Source organism: Oncorhynchus mykiss, chromosome 8 (assembly GCF_013265735.2).
Source record: "Oncorhynchus mykiss isolate Arlee chromosome 8, USDA_OmykA_1.1, whole genome shotgun sequence".
Classification (NCBI taxonomy): domain Eukaryota; kingdom Metazoa; phylum Chordata; class Actinopteri; order Salmoniformes; family Salmonidae; genus Oncorhynchus; species Oncorhynchus mykiss.
In genome coordinates, this window is record NC_048572.1 from 26,551,189 (window position 1) to 26,566,384 (window position 15,196).

The 15,196-nt window shown below is 42.8% G+C and overlaps 1 protein-coding gene across 3 annotated transcripts in view; it reads left to right on the top strand.

The window, feature by feature from the left end:
• The window catches only part of LOC110529712 (disheveled-associated activator of morphogenesis 1), a 124,781-nt gene that overhangs the window by 85,011 nt on the left and 24,574 nt on the right, over positions 1-15,196 (top strand). For all 3 annotated transcript variants that reach the window (XM_036985191.1, XM_021612170.2, XM_021612169.2), the window contains exons 4-11: positions 9,378-9,449; positions 11,140-11,234; positions 12,417-12,750; positions 13,638-13,748; positions 13,908-14,011; positions 14,119-14,185; positions 14,277-14,394; positions 14,992-15,130. In XM_036985191.1, coding sequence (XP_036841086.1) covers positions 9,378-9,449; positions 11,140-11,234; positions 12,417-12,750; positions 13,638-13,748; positions 13,908-14,011; positions 14,119-14,185; positions 14,277-14,394; positions 14,992-15,130 — 1,040 coding nt within the window. The remainder of the gene's footprint in view (positions 1-9,377; positions 9,450-11,139; positions 11,235-12,416; positions 12,751-13,637; positions 13,749-13,907; positions 14,012-14,118; positions 14,186-14,276; positions 14,395-14,991; positions 15,131-15,196) is intronic.

The window sequence follows — 15,196 nt, forward strand, 5'->3', positions numbered from 1 at the left end:
ACAGCTGCCACTTCTTTAACACTAGAACTGCTGGGCCCCGAGAGACCCCCCTTCAAACTAATGAGTAGTCATTTTGACTGCAAAACACTAGCAGTGTAATTAATACATTTCATATATGCTATCACAGAAATGATCAGTTGGTTGTGTTTATGACAGTTTTAGGTAACATTAGAATACATTTTTATAACACAATAGCATTTTCATTAGTTTTACTGTAGGCTATTATGTAAAAAAAAAAAAAAAGTTCAAGTTTTCAATCAGTTTTATTTGTGGAATAAATTTGTTACAACTATGAAACAAAACACAGATGTGTTGGAGCACAGTAACAGCTTCTTGACAACAACAAAAATGATTAAAAAAAACAACCACCAAGACGCAAGGTCAGCAAGATGCGCCGTCAAATAATGAAAACATCAGAAGCCTAAACATTATTATAAGCGCCAATTGTGCTTGATAAAGTGAAAATCAGCACAAAAGTAATAATGGCATTACAAAAACAATAATAGCATTATAATTTGACAGCTGTCGATATTCTGATAATCTGCCCGTAGCATCGTCACCGGCTTGTTCTATCCAACCAATGTCATCCTTTCCTGTTTCCTGTCTCACCGTTTCATTTGGTGCTGGCACCTGCTCAGTGCGCACGGTTCTGGCCTCAGAGGTGAAGGTTCAGAATTAGAAGAAGAATCATCAGAAATGTCATGATTCATTTCTTCCCCACCATCTGATTGGTTTTCATTCAGATTTTGTAGCAGCGCTAATGCGGCATGTGCATCCATTCTTCTTGGTCTTCTTGCCATTGTAAATCGCTCACTATCTCACTGTGTACTCCAAGTAGGGCAGAGTAGACTGATAAGACTGCTTGGATTCGATGGACTGATGTAGGGTACATTCCATTTTGAGATTACAATTAGAATAGATCAGTACAATAAAATGGGCCACCTTGTTCTTCATTCACAGTTGGTGATTACTCAATTATGCATCATTCGCTTCCCCAGAAAACCACCAGCTGCCATGGTTTGGGGGGACCCTCATTTCAGGTCTCAGATTAGGTAAAGTCACTGTGCAAAGCTAGGCTAGCTATGACTAGCTGAACTACGCTATATGAGACAAACACTCTGGCATATACACTACATGACCAAGAGTATGTGGACACCTGCTCGTTGAACATCTCATTCCAAAATCATGGGCATTAATATGGAGCTGGTCCCCCCTTTGCTGCTATAAATGCCTCCACTATTCTGGGAAGGCTTTCCACTTGATGTTGGAATATTGCTGCGTGGACTTGCTTCCATTCACCCATGAGCATTGGTGAGGTCAGGCACTGATGTTATGCAATTAGGCCTGGCTCGCAGTCAGCGTTCCAATTCATTCCATAGGTGTTTGATGGGGTTGAGGTCAGGGCTTTGCAGGCCAGTCAAGTTCTTCCACACTGATCTCGACAAACCATTTCTGTATGGACCTCGCTTTGTGCTCGGGGGCATTGACATGCTAAACAGGAAGGGCCTTCCCCAAACTGTTGCCATAAAGTTGGAAGCACAGAATCATCTACAACAGGGGTGTCAAAGTCAAATGGACGGAGGGCCAAATAAAAAAATCAGCTACAAGACGAGGGCCGGACTGTTCGAATGTTCATTGAAAAATTTTTAAATGACGCATATAGTCTAGTGAACCTAATTGAACCTACTGAAAACCTAACAAATATATTACAATATGATCAGATAAATAAAGCAATATTTTCTTATGGCTCTGTCAGTAATCTTTAATTTTCAACAGACACAAAAGACAAATTTCCTTTATATAAATATCCCCATAACATGAACATTAAATGAAAGAAACCGGTATTCAAGGCACCATCAGTAGACTATATTTTCTATTTTAGCAAAAGTGGGCTAAATTTACTTCAAAGAAAAAACAATAATAGCAATTTTCTATCATCCACTCAACTGAAATATTTTTAAAATATAATTGGATTGAAATACAAAAAAATAAAGTGCAAAAATCTATTAATCAAAAACAACACTTTGTTTAAGGAGAAGTAACATGCAGTGAAAACAAATATTAAATTTTAACTTTTAAACTTGAACTGAGTAAAAACTCTAAATATGTGATTGCACAGTAATGTTCACTTGTTTGAGGTTGAGGGTGATACTTGGTGGTGTCCCATCTTTTCCACAAGTTCATCAATGTTCGGGGTAAGGCTCTGAGCTGAAGAAATCCTCAGAATTGAGTGGAGGTGTTCAGCAGTAAGTCGACTTCTGTGTGATGTTTTGTTCAGGTTCATCAAAGAAAACAGTTGTTCACACAGGTATGTGCTGCCAAACATAGACAACGTTTGAGCAGCCTGGATGCGCAGCTGGGGCATTGTGCCGGGGAGGAAACGGGCAAACTCCGCAGCACCCACTGCCGCATATTTTTCCCTCAGTGCATCATTGCATTGGAGGTCAATCAACTCCATTTGGAGGTTTGGTGGTGAGCTTTCCACGTCAACAGCAAATGGGTTACCGAGCAGTTCCAACCTGCTTTTTTGTGCTTCAAAGTCAGCAAATCGGCGTCGAAAGTCAGTGGTAAGCATACCTATTTTATCAGCCAACTGTGTGCTCGGGAACGCACTGGTAGAGAGCTTCTCTTTCATGGTCTGGCAGCTGGGAAAGTGGCTCAAATTTTCTTTCCGCATCTGCGTCTCCCACAGAGTCAGTTTGGTTTTAAATGCCTTCACTGTACTGTACATATCAGAGATGACACGATCCCGACCCTGCAGCTGCAAGTTTATTGCATTCAGATGACTCGTAATGTCACACAGAAAAGCCATTTCACACAGAAACATTTCGTCTCGGAGTTGTGTTGTGTCTTTCCCTTTGCTGTCCAAGAATAGACAAATCTCCTCACGAAGCTCGAAACATCTTTGAAGCACCTTTCCCTGGCTTAGCCATCGCACCTCTGTGTGATAAGGCAAATCACCATGCTCCGTTTCTAACTCCGTCAGAAATGCCTTGAACTGGCGGTGATTCAAACCTTTGGCTCTGATAAAGTTAACTGTGCGCGTGATGATGCTCATTACATGCTCCATTTTCAAGGCTTTACCGCACAACGCTTCCTGGTGTATGATACAATGATAAGCTGTCAGCTCACCTGTCGCGTTTTCCTCTTGCATCTTTTCCCGTATCTTCGCCACCAGTCCGCTCCTGTGTCCACACATCGCAGGTGCTCCGTCGGTTGTCAAACCCACGAGTTTTTCCCAAGGCAGCTCCATCTCATTTACACATCTTGACACCTCTTCATACAAATCATGCCCCGTAGTTGTGCCATGCATAGGACGTAAAGCCAAAAACTCCTCTGTCACGCTTAGGCTGGAGTCCACTCCGCGGATGAAAATTGACAACTGGGCAATGTCAGAAATGTCGGTGCTCTCATCCACAGCCAAGGAATATGCAATAAAATCTTTTCCCTTTTTCACAAGCTGCTCTTTTAGATTGATGGACAACTGGTCTACTCTCTCGGCAATGGTGTTTCTGCTCAGACTCACATTTAAAAAGAGTTGCCTTTTTTCTGGGCAAACTTCGTCACAAACTTTAATCATGCAGTTTTTGATGAAATCCCCCTCCGTAAATGGCCGGGCTGATTTAGCGATCTCTTCTGCCAAAATAAAACTGGCCTTGACAGCAGCCTGGCCTTGTGATTTGGCTTTTTTGAACAGAGCCTGTCGAGATTTGAGGCCTCGTTTTAATTCCTCTGCCTTTTGTAGCCTTTGTTCCATGTCCATATTCTTGTTTTTGTCCGCGTGTTTCGTTTCATAATGTCGTCTCAGATTATACTCTTTCAGTACCGCCACACTTTCTCCACACAGAAGACACACAGGTTTTCCAGCTACCTTCGTGAACATATACTCCGACTCCCACCTTGTTTGAAACCCCCGGTTCTCAGTATCCACCTTCCGTTTTGCCATTTTTGATGGGTATCTGAAAGTTAATTTTACTGTGATGCTGACGACTGCTGTGCCAATAAATATTGAAATGAAGCAGCCTACTGCTCGGTGCGTCACCTTTGCATTGTGGGAAATGTAGTATTGGTGCGTGTAAAAGATCTGCGGGCTGCCGGCTTGCTGCGGGCCGGTTCTAATAATAAATCAAGATCATCCCAGGGGCCGTAAAAAACCTTCTTGCGGGCCGGATGTGGCCCGCGGGCCTTGACTCTGACATATGTGATCTACAATGTCATTGTATGCTGTAGCGTTAATATTTCCCTTCACTGGAACTAAGAGGCCTAGACTGAACCATGAAAAGCAGTTCCAGACCATTATTCCTCCTCCACCAAACTTTAAAGTTGGCACTTTAAGGTTTGGAAGCTCCCGACGAACATTTATTGCGCTGGCGTTGCTTCCGGAGGCAGTTTGGAACTCAGTAGTTAGTGTTGCAAACGAGGACAGACTATTGTTAGTTGCTACGCACTTCAGCACTCGGTGGTCCCATTTGGTAAGCTTGGGTGTCCACTTCCTTTTGTATATATAGTGTATGTAAATGTTTGTAAGCCCATACTGGTCAACATGACCTTGAAGAGAGGTTGAGGGCTGCTAGCCACCCATCTTAAGGTCAGTGCTGGAGGTGCCGGATAGAGACAGCAGTTTTTAACCAGATTTCCAATAAAATTCCAATAAAATCATTTAAAAAAGCAGACAGCTCACTCAAAGTTAACAATGAACTGCACAAGATCAAATCTGTCTCGACTAATGCAATATGTATCACATTAAGTATGGAGAAAACAACAATGTTGGCCAATGTTGGATTTTTGAGGTTGGTTCGTTTTTTAAATTGTTTTTATTTCATTTAAATGTTTTATATATAATCACAGTTTTTGATTTCTGAATCTCTGAGCAATTGTATTTGTATAAAATAATTTTCCAAATGTTTTGAGCTCAGTATTAGTATCATTTATTGTATACAGTCATTTTGGCTCATCTCTATCAAGGGTGCCAATCATTTTGGAGGTGACTGTAGGTTGTACGCCATTTGGTCTGCCTACTTGTAGTCCCAAAACTGAAATAGAGCAGAGACTCAAAGTAGGACAATGCAGATAAGTGGGCCTAGTTTATCTTCAACTCATCTCTGCGAACTGTGGCCCAGAACACAGAGGGAGAAAACCAACCCTTATGTCCATAGATTGTTCCTGGCTACATACGAAAGCACAAGCTTGATGAAAACTTTGGGAGATTAGTGAATGAATGCTCAAGTTGTGCATTGGGGATATTGCTCGAATTTGGAAGGCTACATCTGCCTTGCAGGGTTGTTGTCCATTAATTACAGTGGGCTCCAAAAGTATTGGGACAGTGACTGTTGTCATTTTGGCTCTGTACTCCAGCACTTTGGATTTCAAATGATACTATTAATTTGAAGGTATTTTCAGGTGAACTTAAAGCACTTTTTGTACATAGTTTAGAAATTACATCACTTTTTTGTACATAGTCCCCCCATTTTAAAGGACCAAAAGTATTGGGACAAATTCACTTGTGTAATAAAGTAGTCAAAAGTTATGTATTTGGTTCCATATTCCTAGTATGCAATGATTACATCGAGCTTGTTACTAGCACGCAATGATTACATCATGCATCATCAAACTTGTTGAATGCATTGGCTGTCTGTAGAGTCCCAAGCATGATGTAATCATCGCATGCTAGGAATATGGGAATAAATACCAAACTTTTGACTACTCTAATACACATATAAGTGAATTTGTCCCAATACTTTTGGTTCCCTAAAATTGGGGGCTATGTACAAAAAGTGATGTAATTTCTAAACGGTTCACACAATATGAATAAATATACCATACAATTAAAGGACAAATCCACCGAGAAGTCACTAATTCCTTTAATTTACAATCTTTTTTGTGAAGAAATATTTAATTTTGATGTTATAATAAGGTTGGTAGCAACATGGAAAATCGTAGTTGAAATTTGATGCACCTCAAGTCGACTGCAAAAGCCACAATGGGCTGGCTAGCTAGCTAGCTAGCAAACGTGGCTACAAACAATAGTAACAAAGCTAGTTAGCTGTAAAATCGTCTAAACAAACTACACTATAAATTTAATAGTCAACAATCTCTCCATGTTCAACATGCATATCGATATGCCTCACAGAGTGGAGTCTAACATTCGCAAAGGCAGATATGCTTTTGAGGAGATGGGAAACGTTGCCAACGTTAATGGGCTGCGTGGTGCATTCTGGTCGATTCTTGGACAAGACGTGAATGGGAGTCTTCTGAAATGGGAATTAATTAACTTGCTATCTGTAGCATCGTATAGCTTTGGAATCGTGACATTACGTACTATCAAGGAAAATAGGCAAAAAAAGAAACTTTCCTTTTTCTGGGCCCTGTCTTTTAAAGATAATTTGTAAAAATCCAAATAAGTTCACCAGATCTTCATTGTAAAGGGTTTAAACACTGTTTTCCATGCTTGTTCAATGAACCATAAACAATTAATGAACAGACGGTAGACAATTAAGGTCACAGTTATGAAAACTTATGACACTAAAGAAGCCTTTCTACTAACTCTGAAAAACACCAAAAGAAAAATGCCCAGGGTCCCTGCTCATCTGTGTGAACGTGCCTTAGGCATGCTGCAAGGAGGCAAGAGGACTGCAGATGTGGCCAGGGCAATAAATTGCAATGTCCGTACTATGAGACCCCTAAGAAAGCGCTACAGGGATACAGGACGGACAGCTGATCATCCTCACAGTGGCAGACCACTTGTAACAACACCTGCACAGGATCGGTACATCCAAACATCACACCTGCGGGACATGTACAGCATGGCAACAACAATTGCCTGAGTTACACCAGGAACGCACAATCCCTCCATCAGTGCTCAGACTGTCTGCAATAGGCTGAGAGAGGCTGGACTGAGGGCTTGTAGGCCTGTTGTAAGGCAGGTCCTCACCAGACATCACTGGCAACAACGTCGCCTATGAGCACAAACCCACCGTCGCTGGACCAGACAGGAATGGCAAAAAGTGCTCTTCACTGACGAGTCGCGGTTTTGTCTCACCAGGGGTGATGGTCGGATTCTAATTTATTGTAGAAGGAATGAGCGTTACACCGAGTTCTGTACTCTGGAGCGGGATCAATTTGGAGGTGGAGGGTCCGTCATGGTCTGAGGCGGTGTGTCACAGCATCATTGGACTGAGCCTGTTGTCATTGCAGGCAATCTCTACGCTGTGCGTTACAGGGAAGACATCCTCCTCATGTGGTATCCTTCCTGCATACTCATCCTGACATGACCCTCCAGCATGCCACCAGCCATACTGCTCATTCTGTGCTTGATTTCCTGCAAGACATGAATGTCAGTGTTCTGCCATGGCCAGCGAAGAGCCCGGGTCTCAATCCCATTGAGCAGGTCTGGGACCTGTTGGATCGGAGGTTGAGGGCTAGGGCCATTCCCCCAGAAATGTCTGGGAACTTGCAGGTGCCTTGGGGGAAGAGTGGGGTAACGTCTCACAGCAAGAATGGGCAAGTCTGGTGCAGTCCATGAGGAGGAGATGCACTGCAGTACTTAATGCAGCTGGTGGCCACACCAGATACTGACTGTTGCTTTTGATTTTGACCCCCCCCCCCTTTGTTCAGGGACACATTCCATTTCTGTTAGTCACATTTCTGTGGAACTTGTTCAGTTTATGTCTCAGTTGTTGAATCTTGATAGGTTCGTACAAATATTTACGCATGTTATGTTTGCTGAACAAAAACGCAGTTGAAAGTGAGAGGACATTTTATTTTTTTTGCTGAGTTTACATTGACTTTGAGAAGGGATTGCGTAACTATTAGCCTAGCGACAACCTGAACGCGATTGGTCGATAGTCTGCTTAGTGGGGCGATTTACGTTCCTTTGTTCATTGGATCTCTTTTCTATGATATCTCAGACAAATGCACCATACAATGCACCCTGGACTAAAGAGGCAAACAAATAGGACTAATGTGCTAGACCTTTCATTAAATTACACATTTCTCGAGGTAGGAATATCACAAAAATATCATCAGTGGCTCATTTGAGAGAAGACATCCTCCAGAGTTATGACATTGGCCAGTATTGAAATCTGACATATATGATAGACGTTTTTGTGATCTAAAAGCCGTATTCCTATGAACTACCAGTGTAGTAAGAGCGATTTAGCACGGTGCTACGTAATACAGGACGGATTTATCACTGTCCGAACGCCAATAACTCGGATACACGTGAAAACTTGAAATGACCCAGAGAATCGATAGAACATCACTCAGAGATGCATAAAAACATAGCATTCAAAATGGGTGAACCTTTCATTTAAGGTTGACAATCTGCACTTTCATCTCAGTCATTGTATCATTTCAAATCCAAAGTGCTGGAGTACAGAGCCTAAACAACAACAAAATTGTCACTGGCCCAATACTTTTGAAGCTCACTGTAATTAATGGACTTCAGTCCTGCAAGGCAGATGTAGCCTGCCAAATTCGAGCAATGTCCCCAATGCACAACTTGAACATTCTTTCACTAATCTCCCAAGGTTTTAATCAAGCTTGTGCTTTCGTATGTTGCCAGGCAGAATCTATGGCCATAAGGGTTGGTTTTCTTCCTCTGTGTTCTGGGCCACAGTTCTCAGAGACGAGTTGATGATAAACTAGGCCCCCTTATCTGCACTGTCCTACTTTGAGTCCCTGCTCTGTTTCAGTTTGGACTATTCATATATCCACTATACTAGATCCACTCTGTTTCTTGTGTCAAGTTGTGTGAGTGTGTTTGTGCTCATATTTTTTATGTTTATGTTGTGTGTTTTTGTGTCTGTGCACACATGCCTGTTTTAGGTCCATGTGAATTGTGTGTAAATTAGGTCATTTACTCTCAGGGCCCTGAATGTGGTTGACAAATCTGTTGTTGAAATGCTAAATGTGTTTCTGCTTTCAAGAGGAAGTCCCTGTCGTGATGGCTGCAATGGCATGTGAAATGTGTTATTCCCATGGTTCTCATTCACAATATATAATTCCCACATTGTGTTATGAGCATTTTATTCCAACTCTACAATTCCCACTAATTTCATGCTTTACGTTACTTTCATCATTCTACCTACCCTGTTATTGTTGAGGATTTTCTCAGCTTAAGTAGGCCACATGATTTATTGGGGTCATGATGATTTAAAACAAAATGCTTCCATTACTGTGTTTTATTCTCAACTCCTCTGTGCTCCCGGTCTCTTGCATGGACTTAACAATGGTGGAAACTCAGTCCAGCCGATGCTGACACCAATCATTTGAGATTGTACAAGTGCACCCTTCTGTAAAAGGGTGGAGAATTTGGACGCAAGCCCTAGTGGAAGACTCTAACCGACCAAACACATACTCTCTTCTCCTCTTTTTAGGAACAAGAGGAGAACAAAGGTGCAACCAGCTGGCCAGAGTATTACATTGACCAGCTCAATTCCATGGCTGCCGTAAGTAATGACTCCTTGTCATTCTTTACTCTAGGTCTCTTGTCTATGATTTTGTATCAATCTCTATCATTGACACTTCCAAAGTGAGTGTAGAGTCTACTGTGGTACTGAATTTCACTTTCACACTCCTTAAACAGATCTGGAAGAGACTTGACTGTCAATATAAACATTTAACTTTATCATTTACATGCTTGATATCAGTGATCCTAAAACCTGATATGCAGTATGCAGGTTTATGCCCCAGCTTAGTGGTATCTCACCTGATTCTACTGAGCTGGGACTAAAGCGTTGAATACAATGCGACGATGAATGGCTAAAAGCTGCGGGTGGCCGTCCTATTTGCTGTCGCTGCGGTGTGTTATAGGGACCACTCGGTTGCACTCGGCCGTCCATGGATCTGGTGTGTGTTTCCCATAAAATGTGCGTTACTGCGGCTCTCCAAGAGCAGGATGGAGGATCACTGTGTCTATATCAACTTTTGCACTGATTTGAGATTATCCTTGATTGAAACCTGATCAAGTAATAAAAAGCATGTACAGTAACTTAAATGATTCTTAAATGCTCAATAAAATAGATTGTACTGTACTCTAACCTCAAAACAATGTAACAAACAAATGCAAACAGTTATAATTACATCGGTAATCTGTAGCTCCTCAGATCAATCCTAAATCATAAAACAGTTACACTAAATCATAAAACAGTTATAATTACATCGGTAATCTGTAGCTCCTCAGATCAATCCTAAATCAGATTCATTCTGCATTCATGTTAGATTCAAATGTAACCTCAATTGTCAGCGTTTTAACTCCTGGCACGTGCTATGTTGATATGTTTTTGGTAATACTATTGCAGTTTTGGCAGGTGCAAGAGGTTCTGGGTAAGTTCCAAAGAAAGTCAGGCAATATCTAGCACAGACATGCCTCAGGCCTAGACACATCCAGCCGACTCAACTATCTAGAACTGTTCCTTTTGTATTCAAACAGCCGAGCAAAAACCTGGCACAGATTCGAGACCTTTCTCCTTTATCTGAATGGCACGTTCTCCACTACACTTCATCTATAATAAAAGCCACTGAACACAGAAATTGCTGGCACATGCTGGGATGCTTGTTATCGGATCCAAACATGGAGTCCCTTTCAGGTGCTTGTTCCCCAGCTGTTCCATACGCTTGATAAGCAGCATAGGTTTTTAGCTGCACATGTGCAAAAAGCATATGTTTGGTCAAGCAAAATATTACTTTCCAGTCAGAAATTGTATCTTTTAAAGCCACAGTCTGTAAGATTTCCAGTAATTAAATACAGAAATTATACACATTGATTTTGAATACGACTTACAGTACAAATACCTTCCTCAGTTTAGTACAACTTTCCTACCTTTTTATGTAACCAAATAACGAAAGACCTGTTACTTCATGTTTTACTTCATGTTTTTGTTGTATTTATGTATGAATCGAATCATGCTTAAACAGTAATGTTGCTCTCACAGGATGTCATACGTCGAGCACTACAGATAATCTGTATCATGCCAATATCACGGGATGCATTTGCTCTATTGTCTCTGTTCCTATTGGTACTATTCACAGTTAGTGTGGCTTGAAAATAGAGCACCTGGCTCAAGGAGTAGTCTAACCAATTCACGGCATTTTGACATGTTGTAACAGCTTTGGTGACGCTATATTTACGTTGCACAGAGGAAGACACTCCTTGCCCTGGAGAAGGAAGATGAGGAGGAGAGGAACAAAACGATAGAGAGCCTGAAGACTGCTTTGCGGACGCAACCCATGAGGTGCCCTGGCTCTCAAACTTCCATACACTTCACTGTACGGCGCATACACTCGCTAAATAAACTCATTTAAATAGACTTGTATACACACACCCTATTCAAAAATGACCTGTAGCTACCACACATAGAATAAACACAGGAGGGAACAGGATTGTTTTCTGAAATTAATTTCATTATACAAACGCTCACAGACACACACACACACACACCCTTCTCTCTATTTCCATGCACTCTTCCTTCATTTTTTTGTACTCTCTTTGAATTACTGAAATAACAGGGCCCTACAGGGAGTAATTGCCATTGGAGTTACAGACTTATAGAAGTGTATATGCAGATCAGAATGAACAACAACGGCCCAGTAATTCATCACTGTACTGTAGATGGCTAGGCTGGAACACCACTCTTGGATATTGTCACACATGTCATAAATGATATGGTCCCTCTGCTGCGCTAGCTACGGTACCAATGCTATGTGGAGCAGTTATGTAACTGCTCTTAATAAAAGTAGGCTTTATTATTCTAACGCTTCAGGCAGTCCTTCCCAGAACACCTAATCTTTCATTCAAATCACCTATTATGTCGTTAATCATACTTACTGCTGTGGGGCAGTAACCTGGGTAGCGTTCATTGCAACGTAAAATGTATTGAAATGAAGATGAGTGTTTCTTATTGGCCAAGTCCAGGTAGACCCCTCCCTGTTTGTCTGTTTCTTCCGTTTGGTGCCAAATGAACACGACCCAGATTGATCTGCTGATTGAACATATGGTGTCCCTCTGGCTGCATTGTGTGAAGCATGTTTTTTTTGTCTCTTTCACATTAGTGTGTGTTGCACCGTTTAATGACCCTGTGCAACCTGAAGATCAGGTGTCAGAATTTCACCCCCAGGGGTTATGGTGGCACTTGGTCACTTACTGGCCTTTTATTTCTTCAGGTCTTTGTTTTTTAACAACTTTGATAACACACTCAGAGGTTGACCATTTCCTCAAGATGTTAGACCTAATTACTATTTTGGGTATTTCCAGTGCTTAGGATTGTAGTCTTTATACCCTATTTCAAGTGGAAGAAATGACAATTACTAAATGAGATCCCATAGACTAGCCCCTTTCCTCCAACTGGCAACTGGCACTTGCACTTTTAACTTAGTTTTTTTTATTGATATCCCCATTTCCACTTGACCTTCCTCAGGTTTGTGACTAGGTTCATTGACCTAGATGGCCTGACCTGTATCCTCAACTTCCTGAAGACCATGGACTATGAGACGACCGAGTCGCAGATCCACACCTCGCTCATCGGCTGCATCAAGGCCCTGATGAACAACTCCCAGGGGCGCGCCCACGTGCTCTCGCACTCGGAAAGCATCAACATCATCGCCCAGAGTTTGGCCACCGAGAACGTCAAGACCAAGGTGGCGGTGCTGGAGATCATGGGCGCTGTGTGCCTTGTGCCTGGCGGGCATCGGAAGATCCTGGAGGCCATGCTGCACTACCAGCGCTTCGCCTGTGAGAGGACGCGCTTCCAGGTGGGCAAGGGGAGGGTTATTCATTAATATTTTAGTCACCGTTAGCAACCGATCCCCTTAGTTGTATTGGATAAACATTCAGTACCATTTAATATTGTAACATTTAGACTTTTGGCTGGGTTATATACACTGCGTGTACAAAACATCCAGGTGAAAGCTTTTGATACCTTATTGATGTCATTTGTTAAATACACTTTAATCAGTGTAGATGAGGGGGAGGTGACAGGTTAAAGAAGGATCTTTAAGCCTGGGGACAATTGAGACATGGATTGTGTATGTGTGCCACTCAGACGGTGAATGGGCAAGACGAAAGATTTAAGTGCCTTTGAACGGGGTATGGTAGTAGGTGCCAGGCGCACCAGTTTGTGTCAAGAACTGCAACGCTGCTGGGTTTTTCACACTCAACAGTTTCCCTAGTATATCAAGAATGGTCCTCCATCCAAACGACAACCAACCAACTTGACACTACTGTGGGATACATTGGAGTCAACATGGGTCAGCATCCCTGTAGAACACTTTAGACACCTTGTAGAGTCCATGCCCTGGTGAATTGAGGCTGTTCTGAGGGCAAAAGGGGGTGCAACTCTATATTAGGAAGGTGTTCCTAATGTTTTGAACACTCAGTGTATAGTTGACACCCAATTATAGTTATTCATTTCAGCGCTTGAATAATGAATAATGTAATATTTCCTTTAAACATCCGCCCTTTATTCAAATAACACAATTGGCTGGCCATTTGCAACAGTAAACGCTTTACATTGGCTAAAGTGGTTTGGCTCCAATGGTTTGTGCAACTTTGTGTCTGCAATATAAATTGTCTCTACAATATGATTGCTCTCTGAACGACGAGCCATATCTGTGGTCATCTCCTCTCCTTCACCACCCAGACCCTGCTGAACGATCTGGACCGGAGTACGGGTCGGTACCGGGATGAGGTCAACCTGAAGACAGCCATCATGTCCTTTATCAATGCTGTCCTCAGCCAAGGTGCCGGAGAGGTAAAATTAGCCGTCAACCTCTGCATCGCTTGTCTCCTAACTCCACACTTGCACCATACTTCAATTTGATTTTCTCTTCAATCGAACTTGTGCTGCACCTCAATCTGACTTAACTTTATTGACACCTACTTTTGGTCCTCCATCTTGTTATGTTCCCAGGCCAGTTTAGAGTTCCGCATCCACCTCCGTTACGAGTTCCTGATGCTCGGAATTCAGCCAGTCATTGATAAACTTCGCTCCCATGACAACTCCACATTAGACCGGTGAGTTGGAGCCCAGTTCCCGTTAACCTGAATTGTGACACAAGCCCCTTTTTTCTCTTGATCTCTGACTAAGCATGCCCCTATTCATTTTACTTCATCTCCCCCAGGCATTTGGATTACTTTGAAATGCTGCGCAATGAGGACGAGCTAACTATGTCGCGACGTTTTGAGTCGGTAAGTAAAAACTTCTTGTTTCCTTCCTGAATCCCATCGTCGGTTGTGCATGATAAGGACAGTGACTTGTCAACGTGTTCTCTGTTCCCAGGTGCACATAGACACTAAAAGTGCTTCCCAGGTATTTGACCTCATCCGGAAGAAGATGAACCACACTGACGCGTACCCTCACTTTATCTCCGTCCTGCACCACTGTCTCCTCATGCCTCGTAAGTGCTCCCTGCCGCATTCCTGACCTGCTGCTAATGTTGACCCCGGTCAGTAAGAATTTAGCGCTGTGACTTTGGTAGTTGCCCAGAATATTGTGTTTCCCTATTCCTGTCAGTGGAGGCTGCTGAGGGGAGGATGCCTCATAATAATGGCTTGGAATGGAGCGTATGAAATGGTATCAAACACATGGAAACCATATGTTTGATGTATTCTCTACCATTCCACGTGTTCTGCTCCGGCCATTACCACGAGCCCGTCCTCCCCAATTAAGGTGCCAGCCAACCTCATGATTCCAGTAGAGCTGACCTGCTGTCTTCTTCCTGCTAGCTGTGCGTGTGCGGGTGCACGCCGTGTGGGGGTGCAGGTGTGGGGGTGCAGGTGTGTGGGTGCAGGCGTGTGGGTGTGCAATTTGAATGAATTTTTATCTGTATGACGATTTGTCAGCAAACCAAGATGGCATCTTGCCCTCTAGCCACACTATGTATAAATCAATTGTGGAAACCTCTTTCTGTCCTTAGTTAAATATCTACTTGTGCAGAGAGGCCTCTTCTACTCGACGACATCTCTGTAACGGCTGTATCTGTGTCCCCCCCCAGATAAAAGGAGTGGGAACACGGTGCAGTATTGGCTGCTGCTGGACCGCATCGTCCAGCAGATGGTCCTGCAGAACGACAAAGGCCACGACCCCGACGTCACGCCACTTGAGAACTTCAATGTTAAGAACGTGGTGCGGATGTGAGTGCTCTCTGTGTAACCCCTTAAGATGACGAGGGAGAGAGGGAGCACGCCCTGCTTGAGCGC